The following is a 26659-nucleotide window of genomic DNA, read 5'->3' as shown; positions in this document are numbered from 1 at the left end:
AGGAAACATTGATAGCAAACAGTATATATATAAGTTTTTTATTTTTTTATTATATTCGTACGTTTTGTTGGCAGTGTATTAGCTGTGACGTACATATGTATGTCGAATCGAAGCGACTTTTATAGTACGGCGAGCGTTATCTTACACAGACACACAGAATAGTGATATTATATGATGACTAGTGTTGCACCCGATTAAATATCATCACATTAGTGTTGGCAAGTTATTAAATAATAAAATAAATGTGTCGTCGGTCATGTGTTCGATCCCCACGCAGTCGAATTTTTTTCAAATAGCTTTTAAATATATTTAATTTAATATTTATATTTAATTGTTTAATATGGTAAAAACTTCTTGCCTGCATATGTACATATAAACAATACAAAACACCAATAGAAAAATTAATTAATTAATCAAATAAATTTTCAATAGATTGCCGTAAATTCTCTGCCATGAAGAAACATTGGTAGCAAACAGTATATATATATAGAAGGTTTTTTCTTTTGTTATTGTATTCGTATATACGCTTTGGCAGTAGTTTAGCTGTGACGTACATATGTATGTTGAATCGAAACGACTATTATGGTAATTGGACTATTCGTCACATTGCGGTGGTCACAAAGACAATTTTTGCCATGAAAATCGCGAATACACAATATTTGGCACTCAAGTTATCGTTAGTATGATGGACTTTTCGGCTGCCAGATGTTCCTTTATAGAGATTTTACTGACTTTGTGACCAGTAATCACCGAACCGACTGTTATAGTACGGCGTGCGTTATTTATTTTATTACATTTTATACCAGGAAAGCCTTACAGGTAAACCCCAATGCGCCTTCCTGGCCAATTACAAACAATACAGCATTTTTATTATACAAGTCGCTGTATTAAGAGACGCTAAAAACTCGCAAATTAACGAGACATCTATGAATTGTACATACATTTTATTGTACATTAATCATACTCAAATAGTGGTGACATAGTAGGTAGGAAGGATTTTAGCCAATTTTTAATCGGGAACCGTTTCAACAATGAAATCAGAAAAATTGGCAAACTCTGATAGGAAACGATTGACAAATATACAGGTCTGACCAGCAGCACTACAGATATACTCAGACAAATTCTTTTCAATCGAGGTCAGCTCATGGGATCAAACCCGACGCCTCTCGGTGTTAGGCAGAAGCTTAACGACCGAGCTATGCTGCTGGCTGGTTATCTCAGACAGACAGACAGACACACAGACAGAAAAGCGATATTATATATGTATGTGGTAGAGAATCCTGACAGATGACGCTGTTCAGGATCACGGTTGGGATGTGGCGATTGAGGTGAAAACCAAACACGTGCGTTTTCACTCATGTTGTTTATTAAGATGATACGTGCGGAGGCTTAGTAACCAACCGCACGGAGCACAGGTCCAACTGCGACTAACCGTTACATCTCTACCCCTTTTCATCCCCTTCTCACAATCAGTCGTGACATACCCTTTCTCAGCCATAGCCCATACATCAGCCTTTCGTTCAATTCTAACCCTAAATGTACATATTTGGTTTTTAGAATTTTTTTATTTTAGAAAATCCACCAATACAATATTATCATTTCGTGAATTGCTCCAAACGCAAATAGAAATGATTGTAAAATCTATGAAATGTTCGACCGTGAACCGCATTCGCCTCCAAATAGCGCATTTTTGCGTAATGATCGATCTTACATATACATATATCCGGTTATATTATGATGTACATACATATATACATACATACGTACGTAGTTTAGTCTCGCGTTAATTCCATCTTGAGATTTCAAAGACATTTTTGCATTAATCGCGTCTGGTTATGATGCACGCTATCGTCGTCATCTCGTGGAAAATTACTACTGTAATCGTACGAAAAATTAAAACTAAAACCTTTTCGCATTTCGTTGATAAATTTTTCAACCTTTGAATAGCATTGGGCGAAACCTGTCGTGTGAAAATTTGTTTTCTAGGAAAATCGTGATAACCCCATTATCGTTTGACCCTCTCTGTAGTGCTAAATATCGATTTGGTCATGGAACGCTCGTAAAACACAACGAAAAATGTAGATTTGTGCCAAAACACTCCTTTATACTCTGTTGAGATATTCATTGTAATCTCCCATCTCTACGAAGAGTCTTAAATAACTGGAATAAAAAACATTTGGTGCTTGCAATTTAAACTCTTGGGATTTCTTCCTCCCTCTCGTCCAACCTAATTTTCCGAAGGTGTAAATTTATTTGGTTGGGATTTGTCTTAACGTTTTTATCTTAGGTTAGATTTTTTTTGATTATTAATAAAAGGTATCGTACATATTAATATAATTTTTTAAAAAATCATCTTCCTATTTAAAATCTAATATTATATGTATATATATACATATATAAGCCATCGTCTGATCTAATAAAATATTATACAATTTTACATAGTTCTATCAAACAGATCAAATTTACATCACAATATCAATTTATATATGTAAAAGTATTTATTTTGATTTTTAAATGCTTTTTATTTTTACTAAATTATGTTCATAATACATCTTATATCTATTTTAATAGCTACTGATCTACTGATCATTTTCTATTTTACAATTTTAAATTAATTTTGTTAGTAATCATAGTATTGTTACGTAAACCACCGAGTAAGTGCAATCGGATTAGGCCGAGTAGCATCCCAGAGACTGTGTGACCGTTATAATTGGTTTCAAGGATTATCTCCAGACTAAGTGCAAGTAGGCTAAACAATGGCCACCGAATTGGCCGCTATTGGTCCCTTCTCAGAAGTGACCGATAACGTGGGACTGAGTGTCGTGGGAATACATATCCGGGTACATGCCTAAAAAATAGGGAAGTAACCGGACGTCGAAGATGCTCTGAGCGACCTGTCCGTTATAAGGCGGTACTTAGGCGATATCAAGACATTCTGGACGGAGCACTGCCAGCGCGTGTATCTCCTTAATCATCAATAAATTTGATGATTATCTCCTTAATCATCAATAACTTGGATCCTCGACCCACCCCTATGCAACAGTATTATATTATTATAATGTTAATATGTACAGCGTAATTGGAAAAAGAGCTCAAAAACCTATTGTAATAGTATGTTATATAGGTTTCTCATTCCAAATTGAGCCTTTTTCATTTAAAATTGAGCCTTTTTCATATCAAATTGACATTGAAAAGTGGTATCACCTAATTTTATATAAGTTTACTTTCAGATTTTATGAATAAAAACTGTATGAAGTTTTTTGTTTCATTGAAGCGTTGGTTTTTGTAATTTTTTCTAAGACTACGTACAGATAATTGTATATAATATATACTAACCAATTAATTAATTACTTCTCCAACGTTGAAGGTGGAATCAATTGACTTACATTATTTTTTTCTTCACTCGAAGTTATAGTTGGTTCGAAATTGTATTGATTTTCAGATTATAAATAAAACTAGGTGTGTTTCAGTAACCACACTACATTGTGAACGTGTCAAATTACATCCATTCAACACAATTTACATAGTATACAGTACAATTTGTACACAATACACTTCTACTTAAAAGAAAACTAACATTTTTGTGCCAAAATTTTATGGTGTCTGACTCTCCTTGATCTTATACTTGTTAAATGTGCTATGCTTTAAATTCCCATTACTAATTTGTTATTTAAAGACTAGAATATCGTCAGATTTCTTGAACGCCATCCAAAATGATGTCGAAAAATATTCGATATGTTTTCTTTCACGAGAAATATAAATCAGAATTGATTCAAAGTAACTAATAGACAGAATCCACAACAATCATAAAACTTAACAGTATTGAAAAATTAATTAGTTAGTATACATATATTATTGTCAGTATATTATAAATATTTATGTCGTAGTTAGATTAGGCTATTTTGAATACGTCTAATATTAATAAGTGAATACTGATCACTTAAATTAAATATTGATCAATGAATACCTGCCCGTTTTAACATTTATCTATTGATATGTTTATATATTGTAGTTTGATTCATGTGTCATTATATTTAGTTTTGTTCGTATTCTTCCTCTCAAAATATGAACATGTGTAGATTTATTCAAATTTTTGCTCAACAATCAAACCATAATATTATCATCGCCTTGAATTAATCAATTTAAACATGCTTTTGAATGGTAAATGTTCATTCCAACACCGTACACCTCAACGAGGATGAATCGTACGTGATGAATAACGTTCACTCGCATTGTATTCGTGCAATTCAATTGCCACCGACAACGGTAGTCTATGATAACACAACAACACAAAATAAATTACGTGTATTCATATTTATTTTAAAATTTTTTTACAGGTTCAAAATGTGGTCAACTATATCCGTTTGCCTACTTTTAGCAATATCTGCAAATGGTTTTTCCAGTTAGTATTTTTTATGTTGTTATTATAATATGTAAATATTAATTCCAAGTGCAAACTACCCCGATTATACGCTATATTATTCATATTTTCAGAATATGGAAGAACTTGTAAAGACATAGGATGTTTGAATAGTGAAGTATGTATGATGGCTGAGGATCCATGCTCGATAGCCAGAACCAGCGATTGCGGTCTGTATCCAACTTGCAAGAAGAAGACAGCCTCTGATTCAGGTACATTATTATTCCACACACATATATATACATATCAAGTAGTCATCCACCAGGTTTCTAAATTCGTCGTTACAAAAATTGGATAACACCACTTTATTATACATATTATATGTATAATATCAATGTCATTACAAAGTATTTCAATTAATGTTGTTACGGGGACGAGTGTGAGGGGCAGTTTAATCGCAAGTGATCTTCAATATGATTAACATGAGCATATATTCAATAAGGGTAACAATTTTCAACCAATCACAGTTTGGTAAACCAGCTGGTGATTAGCAGTGGGAAAATAATATTTGAGGGGAACACAATTCGTGGGAAAAATGTAGAAATGCAATCAAGTTAATTAAAAACAATATTTTAAGATTTTAATATTTTGACATATGTGTCCCTTGGGTTCGGTGATTACTGGTCACAAATTACTCGTCACAAAGTCACTAAAATCTCTATAACGGAACATCTGGCAGCCGAAAAGTCCATCATACTAACGATAACTATCATAGTAACGAGAACTTGAGTGCCAAATATTGTGTATTCGCGATTTTCATGGCAAAAATTGTCTTTGTGACCACCCCAATGTGACGAATAGTCCAATTACCGTCCCTTGAATGTATCGAGAAATGGTTTTGTGGATACACACAATTAGTCATGCAGATTTAAAAGGAATTTTGAGGGAAACACAATTCGTGAGAAAAATGCAGCTAAAGCAATAAAATTAATTAAAAACAATATTTTAGTATTTGCATATGTATCCCTTGAGGGTAGATACACACAATTCGTTGTGCAGATTAAGAGGGATAATGATATTTGAGGGGAACACGAGTCGTGAGAAAAATGTAGCTAAAACAATAAAGGTTTTGAAAGTCTCATAAATAACCTTAAAGGAAAATATCAATTAAACGTGCGCTCAAAGAATCGAGATCAAACAACAAGCGGGAATAAAGAGTAATATAAGTACATACATAGGTTGTAAGATATTCATTACATAACAATGTGTTCTTAGTCGATTTACCAATGTATTTTATGTATTATGTTCTTTCAGAATCACACAATGTGCCAATGGCCAAACCAACGACACCAAAGCCAATAGCCGACATAAGACCAGCTGCACCGCCAGTATCTCCCCCAAGATATGACGATACTCCAAATTATCCTCCTCCAGCTCCACCAAGGGGATCATCTTTCGGTGGCAGTAATGGTGGTGGTGGTGGTGGTGGTGGTTATTACGGAGGATCATCAGGCGGAGGTGGAGGCTCTCACTATGGAGGCTCTTCCGGCGGTGGAGGCTCTCCATATGGAGGGTCTCCTTATGGAGGTTCTTCTAGCGGAGGATACGGAGGTTCATCCGGTGGTGGAGGCTCGCCCGGCGGTGGCCTTTCAAATATACTCGGCTCATTCGGAAGTGCATTCGGCTTTGGCGGCAATAAGGACGGAAACACTAATCCAATATCTTCCATTCTTACAAATATTTTGAGTAATTTCACCAAAGGTGGACTTCCATCGTTCAACCCATCCTTCACCAGGCCAGGCTTGATAGAAAACAGAAACTCGAATCCTAATCCATACGGAAACCCCTCCAATCCTTACGGCAACCCTTCCAATCCTTACGGCAACCCTTCCAACCCGTACGGTCAAAACAATCCAGGCTATCAAAGACCAGGAAGCTACAATCCGTCGTACAGTCAGCCGTCCAATACGCAAGGACAATCCAATTTGCAGAGCGGATACTACGCGAAGAACTATGGACAGAATCAAGCTGGTCGGAGTGCGGCCACAACCAGAAAACCCAACAGCTATGGATGGACATTCGGGTAAATAATGAAAACTACTTCCGGGTGTGTGGCTTTGGTTTATTTCGGTGGCTGTGTTTATTATCCTTGTTTGGCATATTTACATATTTCTGACGCTTTATTCCTCAGCTATTTTAAATCAAAGCTCATAAATCTAATTACTTTTTTTAATTAATAATTTCCTAGTTTATGATTTTTATTTATATTTTAATCTGCACAATTATTTAACGGCAATCTGTCAAGTTGAAATTTATAATAAAATTTCAATTATTATTTGCTTTATGTATATTTTATTTAATTAACGAATAAAGTAGTGGTATATTCTATTTTTGTTTCATTTTATTTGTTGATATTTCTTTTTTATTATTATATTTATTCACAGCGCTCGCACATTTTGACACAAATATTTTACACCTATTTCTTACTAAGCGAATCATTTGAAATGCTTTGAATTGGAAAATTTTCTTACAATTAACTTGCATGTTATTTTTGTGTGTTTTTTTCTTTTTTGATAATCAATTATAAAAATATTAAAATAAAATAACTCTTGTGGGTGGTTTAAAGTGTAACACATAATACTATATACGTATATGTAATTTAACACTTCAATATAAACCAAATAAAGGTAAATCTGTATTAAAACTGAATATTTGTAAAGTTATTCAGTACAATGAAAAAATTACATTTTCGTTTTATTTTTCAGGTTGATCAGCGCAGTGCTAATGTTCTCCTTAAAAGCAGTGCTATAAATTAATATAATTTTTTTTTAATCTATGTAAAAATGTACAATTACATATAGTATACAAAAAATGTGATATTTCTATACAAAATAGAATATGTACATGTTGTAGTAATTAATGATTATTACAATTTGTTTATTATTTCATTTAAAAAAATATATTATATTTTAATTACATAGTTCCGTAATCCTATTCTCTCTTTTTTTAGTGAAAACTCAAAACATGACAGTTTTTACATAACAAGTATATTAGTTTATTCTTAAGAGAAATTTAAAAAACTAACATTTACCCAATAGTCATAATGTTAATTTTCTTGTTTTTATTTTCTTATTGTTGATTTTGTTCATAAGTATTGTACATGTATGTGGTGCATTTTTAAGTTAACATTATAGTTACCTCCCGTAAATAAATTACCGTCCAAATATGTAATATAATTATATTTTTCAGAAATTTTGATATTAATTATAAAAACACTAATAAAATATGTGAACTATACATATTCGTTTCAATTATTGCACATTTATTTGGGCACATCTAAATCAGCGAATTTTGAAACAACTCTAGTCGTATATCGTGGGAAATCCTTAAAAAATAATATAATAATTCTAAAAAATATATTTGCACTGCCACCAGCCCATTCAAATTTGTGAAAATCGTAAATTTTCCTGATTTTCGAAGGTTTTTTTAAAATTTAAGCTTAGTTTTAGTATTTTATTTTTTTAATTCACATATAGATAAATGGAACAATTTTACATCAAAAAAACCTCATAGGATGTTTCGTCATATTGCTAGGGTACGAAAAAAAATTCTGAAACTGTAGCACCAATGTTTTCCCGCCTCCAGACTGTTATCAATGTTCCTTAAACATCGTTTCTTACATCTACTATTTACAAATAATCATATTATTTTGAAATAATTTTATATTAAGTATATACTAACTTCTTCAGAATGTGTGGATGGTACTTGTTTAAATGACATGATAAAATGTATATCTAAAGTCACTCTTTTTACTGGTATATCAATGTTTAGGAATCTTTACTTCCACTGGTCAGATATTTTGATATCTCTTTCATATACTCGAGCTTTTGTGATTTAAGTATGTATGTATGTATGTATGTATGTACATATGTATATTAAAAAAATATGTGTAAACTTCGATGGTTGTTTAATTAAATAAAAAAACTAATACATTTTGATTTTTATTAACATTTTCATTATAGGCAGATATATGTATATATACATTATAATAATGTAACTTTACAATTTTGATTACAAAATAGGGAGGGTTTCATTTTATTTCATTTTAGCTCAATAGAAATAATAAAACATCACAATACACCAATAACATAGACAGAGCATTTATCTATAGAAAAATTATAAGAGCAAATGACTGAAATACAATTTGCATATATTATTATTTTTTAATTCATGTTTATATACATACAACATTGCATATTAAACAAAACTCAAAGTAGCAAACCTTATAAATAATTTATCACAGAGTTATTGCAACGTACAATTTATATAATAATAAAATAAGCAAAAAATATATAACACATAAAATACAGGATATGTAAATAATTCAACTAGTATAATAACGTGAAACAAAATGAATGCATTAAATGATTCCTTCCAGATCGGGCCTCGGTGGAGCAACAATCCACAGCGGAAACTGTTGAGGCGGCTCCGTGTGGACCGGAGCATTGCTCTGAGGAGTTCGAACTGTGCGAATTTCACTAGCGACCATTCCGCAACGGCCGCACTGACCCGACTCCGGGTCACATTCAACGTGGAAAGCATGACCGCAACAATAGGCACGCACCATCGAATGGGAATGAAGTGGATGGTGACAATAACCGCAGACTGTCGAGAAGACAGGTAGCACCCGCTTCCCTCTCAAAGCTGTCGCGAGAGCCTTGTGCAATTCAGACCCGGTGAGACGAGCGGCAGCACTCATAGCTTCAGCATTATCTTTAGCAGCACCCAAAAGACTGATCAAAGCTCCGCGAAGAGCTCCCGTATTACCTCCACGACTACACAGCTTTCCGACCAACCATGGCAACGGCAAATGATAAGCAGCACCTTCCAACAACAACGCCGGCAACGGAGGACCTGGTGGTTCCGGCAAATTTGACACGCCTTCTATAAGCTGCCGCCAAAACGATTCGGCTTCTTCAGGCCCCGATAGTTTTGCAACCCTGGTGCAGAGCGCATAAGCATCACCAGCTAACTGTTCCCTATCTTTTTTCTCTTTGGCGTTTAGCATCAATTGAATGGCAATCTTGAGTGCAGCGCTCAAATCTCCGGCCGCTTCGAGACACTTTGGTTCGGCTTTGTGTATCTCATACTTCCGGATGAGGTGCAATGCAGCATCAGGCAGCAGCGTAGACGGTGGGTCGTTTAAAAAATCCAATACAGACTCTGGCTTCAGTACGCAAAGTAAATTCAAATGCTTCGTGGCGAGATCCGCATCCAAAGCGTCCTGTTTATAGAGCACTTCCGTGAATTTCAAAGCAGACTCTTCGTTGCCCAAAGTCGCTAGCACGGTGGGTATCAGCTCTGGAAAGTGATTCAACAGGAATTGTGACATGTGTTCTGGCCACTGTCCGGCTAAACGCTTTCCAGCACTTATAACCTGCTTCGCAATCATTCTCTCTTCTTTAGCTGCGTGTTTTTCTAAATACGCAAACATTTCTACTTCAGTATCGACGTCGTTCAAAAACGTTTCTAAGACTCCTTCGAAATCGTGCACCTTCTCTTTTAGAAACCGTTCGACTTTTAAACGCTTGGTGGTCTGAGCTAATTCTAGCATTTCATTGTGGGGTAAATGATTCGTCACATTTTGTCCACACGACAACAAGTTCAGCCAAGACGTCTCCATTATTTTGTTCGCTTTGCTAGACGTCGACGGCTTAGAAAAATGCCTCTTGAGATGATTTATTAAAGTTATGTCGGCAGGTAGACTACCAGTCATTAGACGGCTACAAGTAAACGATACAATTTCAGCCACTTCGTTCTCCTGCAAAACAACATACACTCATGTATAATATGATAAGTAAATCACATGTAAATCGAAGATGTCGCGATAGTCTGACACTGAATAATATATTAACCCTTTGAATGCTGACGTCTTTTCTGTTGAAAGCCCACTACGCTGAAAATTTCGCCAAAATTTCCAACTAGAATTATTTCGAATTCCAGGTATAAAAATTGTAGCTAATCCAAACAAACCCTAGATAACTACCGCCGAGGATTTCGAGTTTTGTAAAGATGTGTTTAGACTCTCTATTATATCTTACAACAATATAAAATAAGCAAAAGAAGTCTATTAATGAATGTATTTTTCCAAAACTAGTTCCTTCTTCTTCATTGTTGTTAAAATGTAATGCTCACAATTTAAATGCCAAGCAACAATATAAAATACTCGGCAGCTAGGGATTTCCATCGGCAAATTCTGCTATGATTATAAATTCAGAAATTCCAGTGTAAGCCACTCTTTATAAACGTTGACAAATGAATAACACCGATTACACGACCCATGTTCAATGCTACCTGGAAAGGCTTAGCCGGTAGTATTGTTGTTTATATTATACTCAAAATACAATATCGGTGTTTTTCAGACCTATGGACTTGTTGGCAAAACGCCAATCGGCGTTAGTCAGCATTCAAAGGGTTAAAAAAAACAACCCAAGTCTTCAACTAATAGTTTGAGTATGATTTAACATTTTATCTTAGATCTATCGCAACAGCCACATACAAATCATTATTGAATACATACCGTAAATTGGTTATCCTCTTCCATAGATATATGCAAAACATTGTGCAAAGCGAGTGCCATTGACAAACGTTTCTGTTTTCCCAACGGGCCCGTGAAAGGACCCGAGGAGAACGACATCTCGAGCATGCGAAGAGTCGAACCAGTGTCGTGGAGTAAGAGAGCACGTAAATGCGGCAATCTAACAGCGGTGGTTTCTAATTCATCGACTGGATCATACAACAAACACCTCAACACCTTAAAAACCAAACTTCATTACAATCTATCGGCGAGTGGAACTATTTTCATTCTAGGCACTTACTTCTTGACCGATATGAGGACGTTCTGATATCGATACGGAACCAGTTGGAAACAATCTACCGGCGAAACAATCAGCGGTATATAACAACAGCACGTCTCCAGGGCAGGAATGGCTACCTTTTCTGCACTGTGGCCCAAGCAGAGGAAGGAGATCTCTCAACGGTAAAGCGGGATCATCCGGTGCCGTAGCCGCCGTCACTCTTACCCAAGCCGACCACAATTCCAGCCGTCGACATTCGCTCAGTACCTTAACGATGCCATAACTTATACATATAATCAACTACATCATATTATATAAAACTTAAAAGTAAAATCTTCATACCTGATGAAGGTCCATACATTTTAAAGGAATGTGTAAAAGCGCTTTTTGAAGACTTTGCGGATCATGAATGATCATGTAGTTTACAAGTGTCTGACAAGCGCCAGGTGAGATAGATGGCAATAACCCTTCGGATGCCCTTTTACACGCTAATACTATGAGCGTTTCTTCGCATTTCGAAACTGCCGCAGAATCCCACAAAGTACTCCACAAAAATTCACTAAAAAAAATGTAATAGTATACATATAATATTTATAAATCAGTAGGAATTAGTAGTTTCATTTGATACTTACAGCAAATCCATTTGAACGCAAACATCAATCGTTGTTAAGGCTGTGGCGCGATCTGTCAATTGTACTGGATTTTCGGCTAGTCGTGAAAATAGAGATTTAGATCGTTGTGTCAGACAAGTTTGTAATGCCGGAAAGCCTTCCAAAGACTGCAATACACGTAAATACATAATACTTGGAACTGTTTAAAGTTTAATCAACATCAGACCTACATACATATGTATACAACAAGTTAGCATTCTTCCCTACTTTGGGTCATACTCAGGGCTGGCTTAAAGTTGCAGCAGACTACATAGATACGTGCCTAGGACGCTATAGACAAGGGGCGCTTTGAGGCGCCCCCATTTTTATTTTTTTGATTATTAAATTGAAAAAATTATTTAGCTTTCTATTAACTTATAAAACATTCTATATTCAACTTAATGTTTCTACTCAAAGTAACAATACTGATTGTAAAATATTATAATTTACAAGGAACGCAGGAAGTTGACAGTCAAATATCAACTACTCACGAATAAAACTTGTAAAACAGCAGAATGTCATCGGTACAAATGGTAATTTGGAATTGTATTTTATATAAAATACCGCTGAAATGTATATATATACATATATATCAGGGATGGATTTGCTTCATGAAATTAAATATCTTAACCAATCATATTCGAAAGAAGAAATGTCAATATAAAATTCGTCAATTCATTGTTGAATATAAATTAATGTCTTCATTACCGAATTTATTCATAGTTATCCGTATTTTATTTTATTTTATACAAAAAACGTGCCTATTTATAATAAACATTTTAATTTAATTTTTTTTGTCTTAATATATTTTTCTTCAACATTAAATTTCAAGAACTTTCATGAAATTTATTGTTTAAAAATTTAAGGGGAGGGGGGGCGCTGAAACCAATCTGATTAGGGGGTGTCATATACCCTCAAGCCGGACCTGGTCACACTCAATATAATTTCAGCTCAACACACTTCTAACTTTCTTCTACTATACATTCTATTTTATACCAATTGAGTACATCTCCAATCCATTTTATAACCACAAAAAAATATATGTTTTTAATAAAGTTCCCAAAAAGGAGCATATCTTCACTGCCTTTCTCAAATTGATCCGATATATTTTTAGCGACCTTTCCTCAGATCTCAATATAAAAGATATTTCGATCAACTTCAACCCAATTCAATTGATTCGCTCACTTCATTAAATAATGATTCGATTAGACAAAGATTTGTTTCCACTATCTCTTCTCGTGTATCAAATATACTGCATTCCATACTTCTCAGTCCTCAAACTATCCATACCTTACTAAACCAAAACAAACTTTCTTTCTTCGGGAGCATTTACTGAAGTTGAATTGTTTTGTACCTTATAACGATAAAGAATAGTTTCTAAAGCTTGCACCCATCTTCCCATGTCTGCATGATGATGAGCAGCAGCGAGGGTAGTTCTAGCGGTAATTCTAGTCAATCCAGTCCTGCCTAAGAGCAGCAACGCACCAGTGACACAGTCATTGGTAACGGAACCGCCTAAAGCTCCAGCACCAGCACGAGCCAAAGCTTCAGACACTTTACCACCAGTAGCCACGCCCTGAAATGCATTAAAATTTATAAAAGTGTTGCGTAGGGGTGGGTGGAGGATCCAAGTAAAAGGCCAAAGTCGTATCACAGCATTTATTGATGATTAATGAGATACACGCACTACCAGTGCTCCGGCCAGAATGTCTTGATATCGCCTAAGTACCGCCTTATAACGGACAGGTCGCTCAGAGCATCTTCGACGTCCGGTTACTTCCCTATTGTTTAGGCATGTACCCGGATATGTATACCCACGACACTCAGTCCCACGCTATCGGTCACCTCTGACAAGGGACCGGGTGCCGCTTACTACGCCAATTCGGTGGCCATTGTTTAGCCTACTTGCACTTAGTCTGGAGATAATCCTTGAAACCAATTATAACGGTCACACAGTGTCTGGGATGCTACTCGGCCTAATCCGATTGCACTTACTCGGCGGTGTACGTAACAAAAGTATAACCAATGCAATACAATGTCTTCAAAAATTACCTTAAAGTGTGCGTTTGCATATACGAGTTGCGAGTTTGAAAGGTCCAACACGTCAACCACGGCGTTTGCACCGGTTTCCCAAAGATGAAGAGTTTCTCTGGCGTCTAATATAGCGAGTCGGCGAGCCCCAAGCCAACGCACAGCAGTTGTTTTATGAGTAAAAGTCTTGGGGCATTTCATCGGTGTCATCTTTGGACCCGTACTACCCCATCGTACCTGCAACGTTATTTACAATCTGTAATTATAGATACATATAAACTTTGAAGATATTGTAAGGCACGTCCCGATCTGTTCTTGGACAGATAGGGACCGGTCACATGATCAGAGAAAAGAAAGATAAATGGTCAAGAGCAATAACAGAATGGATCCCATGCTATAAAGCAAAAAGAAAAAGAGGCAGACAGAGGATAAGATGGTCAGATGACCTGAAACAAGCTGCAGGCCCTTTATGGACAAGGATGGCAGGGTGGAGAGGAATATGGAAAGGTCTGCAGGAGGTCTATGTGTCAACAGGACACGCTGAATATCAGCAATAAAGTCTTTGAAATCTTGGGAAATAAGCTTTGAAGAATTGATTGGGGTGTTTGAATACCTGATGAAATTGAATGTTCAACCCTCGGGCCGAACAGAGAATAATAGGACTTCGCAATCGTTTCGAAGAATTATCAGACGGGTCAGCGACGGTAGGCTGCCAAGCCAACAACGGCAAACAATCAGACGGTCCAATCAAAGAAGCTTGGCAGCCAGAACGTGGCCTAGTACCGCTTGCACCACCCACACCCCACACGACTACAACTCGAGACAACGTTGCAAACGCCAATACTCCACTCCAACTTTCAGATCCTTCATTCAATGGCTCCAAAGCGCAAACCTAAAAATCAATCAAAAAACATAATAAAAAAAAAAACAAACCCAAATACTAATATATTAGATTCATATAACATACCTCTCCCCTAGCTCCGGAGAACAAACATGACACTTTAGTACCCCTGATTCCAAGGGTTCGTGTAAATCGCAATAGCCAAACAGACCCTCCCGTATCGGCTACAACAGCTGAAGATCCTACTCCAGTAGAAACCGGCACCCAACAAACTCTCAAAACACCCCAAGGTCCTCCGCCACAAGCTTCAACACGTCTCAACACCGTTCCTTCTGTAGATTCGTACATACATACAATACCGCGAGCGAATCCTGAAACGCAAACGAAACTGCTTTCATTGCTTTCCAACATTTATTCAGTCTCTCTACATACATATGTACTCTTGGGAACCATTCAAACCGCTTCTGCATACATGTTCAAATACCTGCTAACAATCTTGTTCCATCGTCATTATAATCTAAAGATGTGACTGCCGCTTGATCTCTATTTTGCTGACAGCACCATCGGAGAGCTTGCGATGTGAAGGCCATGACAAGTCCATGAGATGTTCCGATACCTATTTTATCACCGAAGGCTGCTACGGCACAACCGACACCAGCGTCTATCCTTTCCTGTAATATAATCATCTATTAAAATTCGAAAATGTATCATATATGTAGGGTTGGAATTGAACGAAAGGCTGATGTATGGGCTATGGCTGAGAAAGGGTATGTGACGACTGATTGTGAGAAGGGGATGAAAAGGGGTAGAGACGTAACGGTTAGTCGCAGTTGGACCTGTGCTCCGCGCGGTTGGTCGCTAAGCCTCCGCACGTATCATCTTAATAAACAACATGAGTGAAAACGCACCTCAACCGCCACATCCCAACCATGGTCCTGAACAGCGTCATCTGTCAGGATTCTCTACCACATACATATATATATATATATATATATATATATATATATATATATATATATATATATATATATATATATATATATATATATATATATATATATAATATCGCTATTCTGTCTGTCTGTCTGTCTGAGATAACGCTCGCCGTACTATAATAGTCGTTTCGATTCGGCATACATATTTACGTCACAGCTAAATCACTGCCATAACGTATAAACAAAAAAAAAACTTAAATATATACTGATCGCTTCTAATGTTTCCGCTTGGCAGAGAATTTACCGCCATCTATTAAAAAATTATTTAATTATGTTGTGCCCATGCTATGATTATGTCATCGGGTACAACACTAGTCATATATATATATATATAATACAAATTAGATGACTAGTGTTGTACTACCTACTCCTTTCCTTTTGGGCATGCTTGGGTATAATTCCCTTGAACTTCGGAGAAACTTCTCGTTAATTCGTTTCGTTCTCCAGCTATTGCGTGGAAATACGTCCTGCCCGTTGTTGCTGGAACAGTTGGGACTTTATGTCCCTAATAATTATGTGCGTGGTAGACATCATCATTTGATGGTTGTACCTGCTGCTCGCACACTTCTTTTTCGAATGGCTCCTATTCCAAGAGCTATTCGACTTCTCAATGAAATCGTTGCTGCTGTCCCTGAATGTGATATTTTCCACCTTGGGGAGCGTAGATTATCGGATGTTATTTTAAAATATTTAGCTGGTAACCTGCGCTCATCATTACTTTCTTAATTTGAATGTGATGAATGAGTGGAATCTTAATCTACTCTCTTCCATTTGGGCCTCGCTGTGATTTTATTTTTATTTATATTTTGTTTTACTTTTTCTTTCTCCTTTGTATATTTTTATATACTATTTTAATTTTGTTCAGTGTAAACAAAGAATGGGATTTATGGATTTTATTTTTAATTTTTACACTTTTGTTATTTTTTTCTCTCTGAATGATGTATTATTTTCCTTTTGTTACTTTTTTTTATTATTTTATTTTACCATGTTTTCTGCTTTTGCTTTTTTTCCTTTATTTACAGTTTACTTGTTTTTATATCTTTTTCAAATGTAGGCCATTGTGGCGCATTAGGTTCTTCCTGTAATGCCACAATGGTCCAAAACTATTAAATAAATAAATAAATAATAACGCTATACTGTGTATGTGTCTCTGTGAGATAATCCTCGCCGTACTATAATAGTCGTTTCGATTCGACATATGTATAAACACTGCCAACAAAACGTACGAATATAATACGAACATAATAACAGATTAACAAAAAACTTCTATATATGTACATATATACTGTTTGCTACCAATGTTTCCTCTTGGGCAATAAGTCTCTGAGCATTTATCGCCATCTATTAAAAATGTATTTAATTAATTCATTCATTTTTCTATTGGTGCTTCATATTGTTTATATGTAGGTAGGTAGTTTTTACTTTTTTTTTTTGTTCTTATTAAACATTTAAATATAAATATTAAATTAAGTATATTTAAAGGTATTTGAAAAAAATACGACCGCATGCCGATCGGACACAGGACCGACACAAATCAGGTGCTCAATATCAGGAGCACATGTCAGACGCTCAGGTCTCCGCTACCCTGTTTCCCCGTGTCTCCTCGACTCGACCGCCCGTCACGCCAAATCCCTATAGTGGATGCTTAAAATGCACCCATTGGTCAGAATGTATTGTCGTTGTTCTAATTGGTCAATAGTCTTAATCCACGTGGACCACTTAACGCTGATTGGTTGTGCGCCTCGTTTGCGTTTATTTATTTTATGAAATATCTCTAGGCACAACATATACTCCTGGCATTCTAAAATTTGTTTTTTTGAAATCTCCATACTGATCGACACGACACCTATACATATTATTATCTTAAGTCTAACATATTTGTCATAATCCGGACAAGTTATTCAAGAACATGCAGAAACAATACATCTTTTTAATGCAAATTATTGACCTGTACTGAATTGGTCGGTAAATAAACATACATATCTGTTGGTATGAATACAAAAATATCAAATATAAAACAATTACCAAAGCTGTTATAATTTGCTGAGACACTCCTTGCAAAAATACATATTTCAACAAGGATCCAGCCGTTGATGGCACATCTGTCGAGTTGAACGGTGGAGTTGGAGACGGTGTTGGCAGGTCGTTTCTATTACTGCCTTCAGACAGAGCAATTTCAACATCTTCACACCAGTCTTCGCTGAATAGTACATCGTCTAAGGAAATCGAAGCGGTGTCGGCATTGGCAGGTGGGATGCCATATTCTTCGTCGTTTATCTGTCGATATATTTATTAAATAGTACGTAGTTGTGCAAGATAAATAAACGTGTGGGGACAATGTGAGGAACCTCGTCAAGTTCAAATGGTGGAAAGCTGTCAATGGATGCGGCGTCCGAATCTGAGGGTGCGACGGGTGGGGGCCCCCCCGGGGGCGGTGCCTCCATGTCAGCCGCAAGTGCTGTACCACCGACCCGGCACCTGTCAAAATTAACTGACAGCTTACACTACTACCAACAATCTCAATATTCAATCAACCGAGTATATACTCAGTAGTATTTCAAAATAACATGTCAATAAATGATTCTGATGGTTCATATAAGTGAATAAAAGAACGCCGCAGTCGTTATTTATGATTACTGGGTCACTAGCCATTTAAGTATCAACAAAATAATAAGAACCCCGTGATATTATGGAGAATATTCTGTGCTCATTAACATTACTAATTGATAGCAATATATTTATTTATTGTCAATTGACCTTAATGTAACATTTTTATTCAAATTGTTTCCATAATGAAGCTCTATGAGTTGCTGTACTATGTAACACTACGTCTTCATCGGTTCGGTAATTACTGGTCACAAATTACTCGTCACAAAGTCACTAAAATCTCTATAACGGAACATCCGGCAGCCGAAAAGTCCATCATACTAACGATAACTATCATAGTAACGAGAACTTGAGTGCCAAATATTGCGTATTCGCGATTTTCATGGCAAAAATTGTCTTTGTGACCACCCCAATGTCACGAATAGTCCAATTACCGTCTTCATCATCGTCCCTTCAGTTGGCAGTAATTCCAATGGTTCGGTTGGCATCCTGCTAAACTGACTAACCCCCACTCCTCAGATATAGCTTTCCGGGCGTGCGCGAGAAGAACGCGCTCTCTTCTCGGTAGTTTAATTTGTTTATATCAATTTCTACATGTCATAGTCTCTCTTTTCATCGGACTTCCAACAGAGACAGTCGAGAGATAGTTTTCCGGCCCCAGAATTCATCCACGTGCGGTCGAGCTCAGTAGTTGCTGTACCGTTCCTGGAGCTCCCGCCCTATTCATACGCAGCTGTTCATAGACAGTCAGAAACCGTCTACGTAGAAGAAGGACCTCACCACAGCCTGGTCTCCAGTTTTTTTTCTCCCGCCAGCTCGTACAGCAGTCTGTGATTCATAGAACCAGAAAAGCTCCTATGACAGATAATGACACATTCCGTTCAGTTCACAGTTTCCCTTTAGATCGTGCTTCTGGGGTACACCTGCACGCCTAAATTATAAAACTATGTAGGAATATAGCACAACTTGTGCTATTCCGAATCAAAACCAGTGATCTCATATATTTCACAACAATACACAAGTCTTACGATGGCATCATCATCGCTCCTGTACAAACATGCAGAACTTGAGGGCAACGTCCCCTTTGACTATTCCAGAAGAAAGAGTTCGTTGCTCGATTGTAAAACGAACGAAACCCAACAGTGATGTCATCATACAACTGCAACACGTGTCCTGAAGACAAAGAGTCTGCACGTGGCATACGTGTAAGGATACATTGTATCTGCAGTGACCGCATTCTTAAATGAACGACGTCCTGGCGCTGATCCCACAGCTATAAGACAAACGATGCCATAGCTATAAAACAAACGATGCCCAGAGCTGAAGTCAACACACGGACAAAATACGTGTCCTGAAAACAAAGACATCTGCACACGGCACGCTTCAATCCAGAACGTATATAAACCGAAGCAGCAGCTCCAAACGCCAGAGTGAACCTCTGGAGTTCAGCCAGCTCACTTCTCCGAAGCTCAACTTCTTCGTACATACACTTACCATTGTAACAACTGAACATAAATAAACGATCCTCTTACAAACACAAACAGTGTTTCCATAGGCCGGGAATCGGTCGAAACCTATCACCCGCCCTATAACTGTGTATTGAATAATGGAATTCTAAAGTGATACTTTTAATTATAGTATGGGGGTTGAACGAATGAGACGACTGGCATGTTGATGCACGTGTTTTATTTATGACAGCTGAAGGCAGAGTGAGTAGCCACTCTCCGAACCCAGCCGAGTTGGTCCCCACTCGCAGGAAGGTAACCAAACTCAGCCATGTCGTATAGCGAGCCGCCACAATAGGTTTCCTCTTTTTAGTTTTTCTTTGTGTAGGAATTTTAGTACGCGGGACAGATGTGTTGAAAGTGTCCCGGTCTAAGAAAACACCGTTTGTGTTTGTAAGAGGATCGTTTATTTTTGTTTAATTGTTACAATGGTTATTGTACATATATACAAAGAAGTTGAGATTCGGAGAAGTGAGCTGGTTGAACTCCAAAGGTTCACTCTAGTGTCTGGAGCTGGTGCGTCGCTTTATATACGTTCGGGCTTGAAGCGTGCCGTGTGCAGATGCTTTGTCTTCGTCTTCAAGACACGTGTTTTATCCGTGTTTTGACCTGTTTTCGAGGCACGTGTTTTCGGGACACGTGTGTTGATCTGTTTTCAGGGCGCGTCTTTTATAGCTATGGGGTCAGCGCCAGGACGTCGTTCATTTAAGAATGCGGTCGTGTTCCACGTGTAAACGTCTTTTAAGCCTGTCGCACACACAACCACTCGCCATCGCCACCGGTGGCAGCCACAAGCTGCGGAATGCATTTCTCATAGAGTTTGTATGGGATGCCCGCAAACACAACCACTCACCACTCGCTTCACGCTGGGACAGTGGCGGGCTCTCGCAGCTAGTGTTCGTCACTCGCCTCTTTTTCCCACGAACACAGCGACGAGCCACTCGCCACTCGCCTCTCAACAGTCTTCGACTGTTGTTCGACGGTTCGCGCTGTTGACAATGCGACGTCTTCGTATTGTCAACAGCGCGAAGAGTGTTTCCGAGTCGGAGTCCATGTTTCAACTACACAAAAACACTATACTCTGAAGCGAAAAGTGGCCGCCACCAGTGGTGAACAGAAATGGCTGTGTTTGTGACAGGCCTTAGGACACGTGTTACAGTTTCCTGGTGACATCACTGTTGGGTTTCGTTCGTTTTACGATCGAGCGATGAACTCTTCGTAAATTGGATTACTTCGGACATGTGATGCGGAACGAAAAATACGATCTCCTGCGCCCAATAATCCAGGGGAAAATCGTTGGCCAACGCAGTCGGGGCAGGCGGAAAACATCATGGCTCAGCACCCGAGCATTGTTCCGAGCAGCAATGGACAAAATAAGAATGGGACATCTAGTTGCCGACGTTCTAGAAGGACATGGCACATGAAGAAGAAGAAGATGAACTCTTTCTTCTGGAATGATCAAAGGGGACATTGCCCTCGAGTTGTGCATGTTTATACAGGAGCGATGATGATTGGTGTGAAATTTGTTATTCATTGTTAGTAAATGCAATATGAAATCTATTCTATTTAAATATTTTTTTAATATAATGTAATTTATTTTGTAATATATGAATATATGTGTACTTGTATATATTTATGTATGCATATGCCTATACGTGCATGTATATATGCGTTTGTTTATAATTGCATGCGTCTGTGTGCACAAATGTGTATGTAATTGAGGTTCGGTGATTACTGGTCACAAATTACTCGTCACAAAGTCACTAAAATCTCTATAACGGAACATCTGGTAGCCGAAAAGTCCATCATACTAACGATAACTATCATAGTAACGAGAACTTGAGTGCCAAATATTGTGTATTCGCGATTTTCATGGCAAAAATTGTCTTTGTGACCACCCCAATGTGACGAATAGTCCAATTACCGTAATTGAACGTATGTGTAGGTGTATGCATGCATGTATGCATTATTCTAGTTATTGATTTATCTTTTATATTTCATTGTAATTTATTTTATATTTTTTTCTTTTTCCATTTCCATTATGTAAAATGGTAAATTTTTTGCTGACCGTAAAATAAATAAATATATAAATGTATGAGATCACTGGTTTTGATTCGTAATAGCACAAGTTGTGCTATATTCATTCAGAATAGATTCTTGAGGTACATCAGTAGCCGTTTTGGATTATCCTATACTTCCTATGAAGATGCTTGTAGGTGTCAGCATCTACTTCCACTTGTCAAAAGAAGGGAGATAGCTGACATCTCAACAATTTTGAACATCCTAAACGGCCCGATCGACTGTCCTCAATTATTGAGCAGACTATCATTGCGTGTGCCAAATAGAATGACTAGATGTAATGAGCTCCTTTACATACCTAATACTTTTTCTAATTATGGAAGAAGCTCATTCATCTGGCGTGCAAGCTCCACCGTCAACACACTAATTTTAACAATTTCTATGTTTGACTTATTTAATATTAATGCTATACAAGCTAGAGTGATTATTGCAAATTTGTTTTTCGATGATTAATTTTATTGAAAATTTACGATTGTGATTATGAATTTTTATTTTGATGTATTTATTTTGTCTTTTTGTTTTTTGTTATATATTATATTATTTCATAATTTTTATCATATTATTATTCTTATTATTTTGATATTTTTATTATACTGTTATTTCTATTTTTTTCTTTTTGTTTCCTCTAACTATCTTACTCTATTATCATTTTTGTTTCTTATTTTAAATGTTTGAGCTTTTCTTTTTTTTACCTATATGTGAAAATTATTAATGGTTTACTTAACATAATTATGTTTTTTTACTATCAATCTATGTAACTTAATAAACTGTAAATTTTCCAAATAAATAAATATATTCCTACAGAATATAGCACAACCCCGTTGTACTACCCCGAATCGAGGTCGATGATCTCACCTATTTCCTTATTGCACTGTCTATTCAAATGCAACAACATATTATCTGCCTTCTATACTTTGAAAAATGATGGAAAAGAGAGAATAGAATTCGAATTTCGAATAATCGAGTGAAAATGAGCATTTGTTTGAATAGGTGGGATTGTGTGTATTTCCGGCCACGTTCAGCGCTCCTAGTCCAAGTGCGAGCCGTACGTCAGTTGAACGGCGGCAGCCGGTGATCGAAGATGGCGTCTGTTGGCGAAGTCTCGAAGACTCGTCTCGACAAGTCCAGCGCGCTTCTGCTGGCGTTTGCCCTCGCCTTCCTCTCACTCTTCCACTCGTCCGAATGCGTCGAGCTCACCTTCGAGCTGCCCGACAACGCGCGCGAGTGCTTCTACCAGGAGATCCAGAAGAACACGTCAGCCACTCTCGAGTTTCAGGTGACACTTCTCCCCGCCCCGCCCCACCCCTGTCCGCTGTCAAAAGCGGCACGCCCCCTTTTATTTTCCCGCGTCTCGCTTTTGCTCCGTGTGTTATGTTATTGATTTCAATTTACGTCACCGATGTCTGATATCTGATGACTGCCGACTTGTAATCGTCCGAAGAACTCGCGTCGCATTTCTTCGATAGCGACTTGCGATTCCGGAACGACTTCCCAAACACCTACATATATAATCGCGTTTATGTGACGAAAGAACGACATTCACAATGTGTTATCAGTATCGGCATGCGACGTGTAATTGTAAACCGTTTACACGCATACGCTTATAAGATTCTCATTTGAAATTTATTATTGTGCATGAGTGCCACTTCTAAGCTTCTGAAACTGTATCATTTTAAAATACTGAATGAATAGCTGTGATTTCCCTCCATCCTGATGAGTGCTGTCGTCTTTTCTGTTGAAAGCTTCGACGCTGAAAATTTCGCCTACATTTCCAACTAAAATTATTTAGAAATCCAATAGAAAGCAGGTATAAAAATTGTAGCTAATCCACACGACAACAAGTTCAGCCAAGACGTCTCCATTATTTTGTTCGCTTTGCTAGACGTCGACGGTTTACAAAAATGCCTCTTGAGATGATTTATTAAAGTTATGTCAGCAGGTAGACTACCAGTCATTAGACGGCTACACGTAAACGATACAATTTCAGCCACTTCGTTCTCCTGCTAAACAACATACACTCATGTATAATATGATAAGTAAATCACATGTAAATCGAAGATGTCGCGATAGTCTGACACTGAATATATACACATTAACCCTTTGAGTGCTGACGTATTTTCTGTTGAAAGCTTCGACGCTGAAAATTTCGCCTACATTTCCAATTAAAATTATTTAGAAATCCAATAGAAAGCAGGTATAAAAATTGTAGCTAATCAAAACAAACCCTAGATAACTACCGATGAGGATTTCGAGTTTTGTAAAGGTGTGTTTATACTCTCTAATATATCTTGCAACAATATAAAGTAAATAAGAGAAGTCTATTAATGAATGTATTCTTCTAAAACTAGTTGCATCTGCTTCATTGTTGTTAAAATGTAATGCTCACAATCTGAAATACTCTGCAGATAGGGATTTCCATTGGGAAATTCTGCTATGGTTATAAATTCAGAAATTCCGGTATAACCAGTCTTTATAAATATTGACACGAATTACACAACCCATGTTCAATGCTACTGGGAAAGGCTTAGCGGGTTGTATTCTTGTTTACTTTGTACATACTCAAAATAAAACGCCTTTTTCAGCGTTTTTCAAGCCTATGGACTTGTTGGCAAAACGCCAATTGGCGTTGGTCAGCATTCAAAGGGTTAAAAAATAGCCCAAAACTTGAACTAATAGTTTAAGTATGATTTAACATTTTGTCTTAGTACTATCGTTATTGAATAGATACAGAAAATTGGTTATCCTCTTCCATAGACATTAAATTTTGTACTAAATCGGTTATGAGCTGACTTTATATTTGGTGTTTAATATTTTTCAGGTTGTAACTGGAGGCCAATACGATGTCGACGTATCTTTGGAATCTCCCACTAAAGAAATTATATATAAACAAATTAAAATGCAATTCGATTCGCATCAATTTACAGCGCCGATAACTGGTAATATAATTTCCACTACGAATATATGTTTTGCTTTTGGAGTGTTTTAATTTATTCATATATTTTTTGCAGGAATTTACACAGTCTGCTTCAGCAATGAATTCAGTACGTTTTCGCATAAACTTGTTTATATGGATTTCCAATCTGGCCCTGAACCAGCGTTACCCGGTGTCGGAGAACACGCTACGGTCTTAACTCAGGTGAATTTTTACACTCGTTGTCTACTAAATATATTTTTAGACTTTGACACATTACCTTCATGGTTTTTTTTGTCTTTTTTATATAAAAAAATGCTTTTTTGTAGTTGGAATCGTCAGCGCAAGAAATCCACCGGGCGTTGAATAGTATATTGGATTATCAGACTCATCACAGACTGCGCGAGGCTCAGGGGCGTAAACGAGCCGAAGACATCAACGAAAGAGTTCACTGGTGGTCTATAGGTGAAACTGTAGCGATAGTTATTACAACAGTAGGTCAAGTTTTAATATTGAAGAATTTCTTCTCCGATCGACCATCATCAACGTCATATGGAAAAATGTAGTGTACAATTCTTCGATTAGTTTTATTATTATTCTATGTATAAATTGTGAACTGATTTTAAAAAAATGGCCTGCCGAAATCGTTGCGGTGGTTATCGAGGATGTTTTAGTTTATATATATATATATATATATATATGAAAAGTTCGAAAAGAAAGACTGCGAGTTTTTAAGTTTAAAAAAAAGTGATGGAGACCAATGTCCTCGGACATGTTCAAATTGTGTTGATTCAATAGTAACGTTTCGTTTACACTCACGAAAACCTACAACTTTATAATGTTTAAAATGATAATAATAATCAGATCTTTTCAATTATGCATGTAAATGTGTGTATATTCTGAAGTGTTGTGCAAAAATCTAGTTTATTTTTAAGTTAGTGCATTTGATTGTTTATTTTTGTCAGTGTAAACAACATATAGTATTTTTAAATCTAAAGGAAAAATGCAATAGTACCAGATTTATAATATATTGGTGGTTTTGAACTGTTTTTTGATTTTAATAAATTGTATGAAATTATTATATGTATCTATTATTTATACCAATTCGAAATAAAACGCAAATATATGAGCTGTTATATTCGAAAGTGGCAAAAGTCCAATTTTTAGTTCCAAAAGTACTATTTTTGTTTGACTTAAGTCACAATTTCTTATCACTTCTTTTAATTCGATATGTCCAGAATCTCGGAACAGCCGAATATACGTTATGTGTAATGTTTTGCGAAATATTTCTCGAAATGAAGAAAAGTGGACTTATGCAACTCTCAAATATAACGGATGTCATAAATACGTATTAAACAGATTTGAAACTGCCAATATTAATCTGGAAATATACATATGTATATATACATAAATACATGGATTATATGCTGATGTAAATTATTTTTAAAATGTATTACAAACATGTGCGAATTCTCACCGTTTTGTACAATATAGAATCATACTTGATTATTTATGTTTTATTTTTATATCAATAAATTTCTTCACAGGTTTTCTAATTATGTTAATTTTGTCTATAGATTTTCTTTTATATTATTTTATTCTGCAATATATTGTACGAAGTTTGAATATTTCCTTTCAATAAATGTTGAACGTCCATTCTGCTTACTGCTAGAATTTTTATATGATAAAGTAAAATCGTATATTTACAATACGATACATATTCGAACTTTATTTTTGTAAATACAGGTTGTCCTTATATTTTTGTTTTGTTTTTTTTTTTGTGATGTGACTTGATTTATGTCCGTTCAAAACGAAAAGTTATA

The 26659-nt window shown here is 36.5% G+C and overlaps 3 protein-coding genes across 5 annotated transcripts in view; 2 read left to right on the top strand and 1 right to left on the bottom strand.

Annotated features, from left to right (window-relative positions):
* Mnr (Membrane-bound Notch regulator) overlaps positions 1–8333 on the top strand; it is an 83724-nt gene extending 75391 nt beyond the window's left edge. For 2 of the 3 annotated variants that reach the window (XM_077430076.1, XM_077430077.1), the window contains 4 exons: positions 4338–4402; positions 4495–4632; positions 5675–6443; positions 7126–8333. In XM_077430076.1, coding sequence (XP_077286202.1) covers positions 4345–4402; positions 4495–4632; positions 5675–6443; positions 7126–7171 — 1011 coding nt within the window. In that variant the 5' untranslated portion in view covers positions 4338–4344 and the 3' untranslated portion in view covers positions 7172–8333. Of the gene's footprint in view, positions 1–4337; positions 4403–4494; positions 4633–5674; positions 6946–7125 lie in introns of those variants that run through there. The other variant, XM_077430078.1, reaches the window with a different exon arrangement.
* A 21-nt stretch (positions 8334–8354) lies between these two features.
* Vps8 (vacuolar protein sorting 8) lies at positions 8355–18249 on the bottom strand. Its single transcript, XM_077430073.1, has 12 exons — positions 18083–18249; positions 17760–18011; positions 15224–15410; positions 14866–15110; positions 14512–14790; positions 13920–14135; positions 13222–13443; positions 11850–11995; positions 11560–11776; positions 11239–11484; positions 10941–11174; positions 8355–10181 (listed from the first exon to the last, which is right to left on the bottom strand). The coding sequence occupies exons 1-12, from the start codon at positions 18176–18178 to the stop codon at positions 8781–8783; spliced, it is 3741 nt and encodes a 1246-aa protein (XP_077286199.1). The 5' UTR covers positions 18179–18249; the 3' UTR covers positions 8355–8780.
* A 4660-nt stretch (positions 18250–22909) lies between these two features.
* Positions 22910–26658, top strand: p24-1 (transmembrane emp24 domain-containing protein). Its single transcript, XM_077428735.1, has 4 exons — positions 22910–23201; positions 24744–24861; positions 24934–25061; positions 25166–26658. The coding sequence occupies exons 1-4, from the start codon at positions 23007–23009 to the stop codon at positions 25400–25402; spliced, it is 678 nt and encodes a 225-aa protein (XP_077284861.1). The 5' UTR covers positions 22910–23006; the 3' UTR covers positions 25403–26658.
* Position 26659: the final 1 nt, after the last annotated feature.

This window comes from Arctopsyche grandis, chromosome 4 (assembly GCF_051622035.1).
Source record: "Arctopsyche grandis isolate Sample6627 chromosome 4, ASM5162203v2, whole genome shotgun sequence".
In the NCBI taxonomy this organism is placed as follows: domain Eukaryota; kingdom Metazoa; phylum Arthropoda; class Insecta; order Trichoptera; family Hydropsychidae; genus Arctopsyche; species Arctopsyche grandis.
Note: the sequence above shows the minus strand (reverse complement) of the source record. Positions and strands in the feature narration are given on the sequence as shown.

Coding starts and splice junctions, on each gene's coding strand:
- Vps8 (XM_077430073.1), bottom strand. CDS start 18,178: ATGGAGGCACCGCCCCCGGGGGGGCCCCCACCCGTCGCACCCTCAGAT. Junction 15,111..15,223: donor TGGAACAAGATTGTTAGCAG/GTATTTGAACAT, acceptor TTTGCGTTTCAG/GATTCGCTCGCGGTATTGTA. Junction 14,136..14,511: donor TGAACATTCAATTTCATCAG/GTATTCAAACAC, acceptor ATAACGTTGCAG/GTACGATGGGGTAGTACGGG.
- p24-1 (XM_077428735.1), top strand. CDS start 23,007: ATGGCGTCTGTTGGCGAAGTCTCGAAGACTCGTCTCGACAAGTCCAGC. Junction 24,862..24,933: donor ATTTACAGCGCCGATAACTG/GTAATATAATTT, acceptor TATTTTTTGCAG/GAATTTACACAGTCTGCTTC. Junction 25,062..25,165: donor ACGCTACGGTCTTAACTCAG/GTGAATTTTTAC, acceptor GCTTTTTTGTAG/TTGGAATCGTCAGCGCAAGA.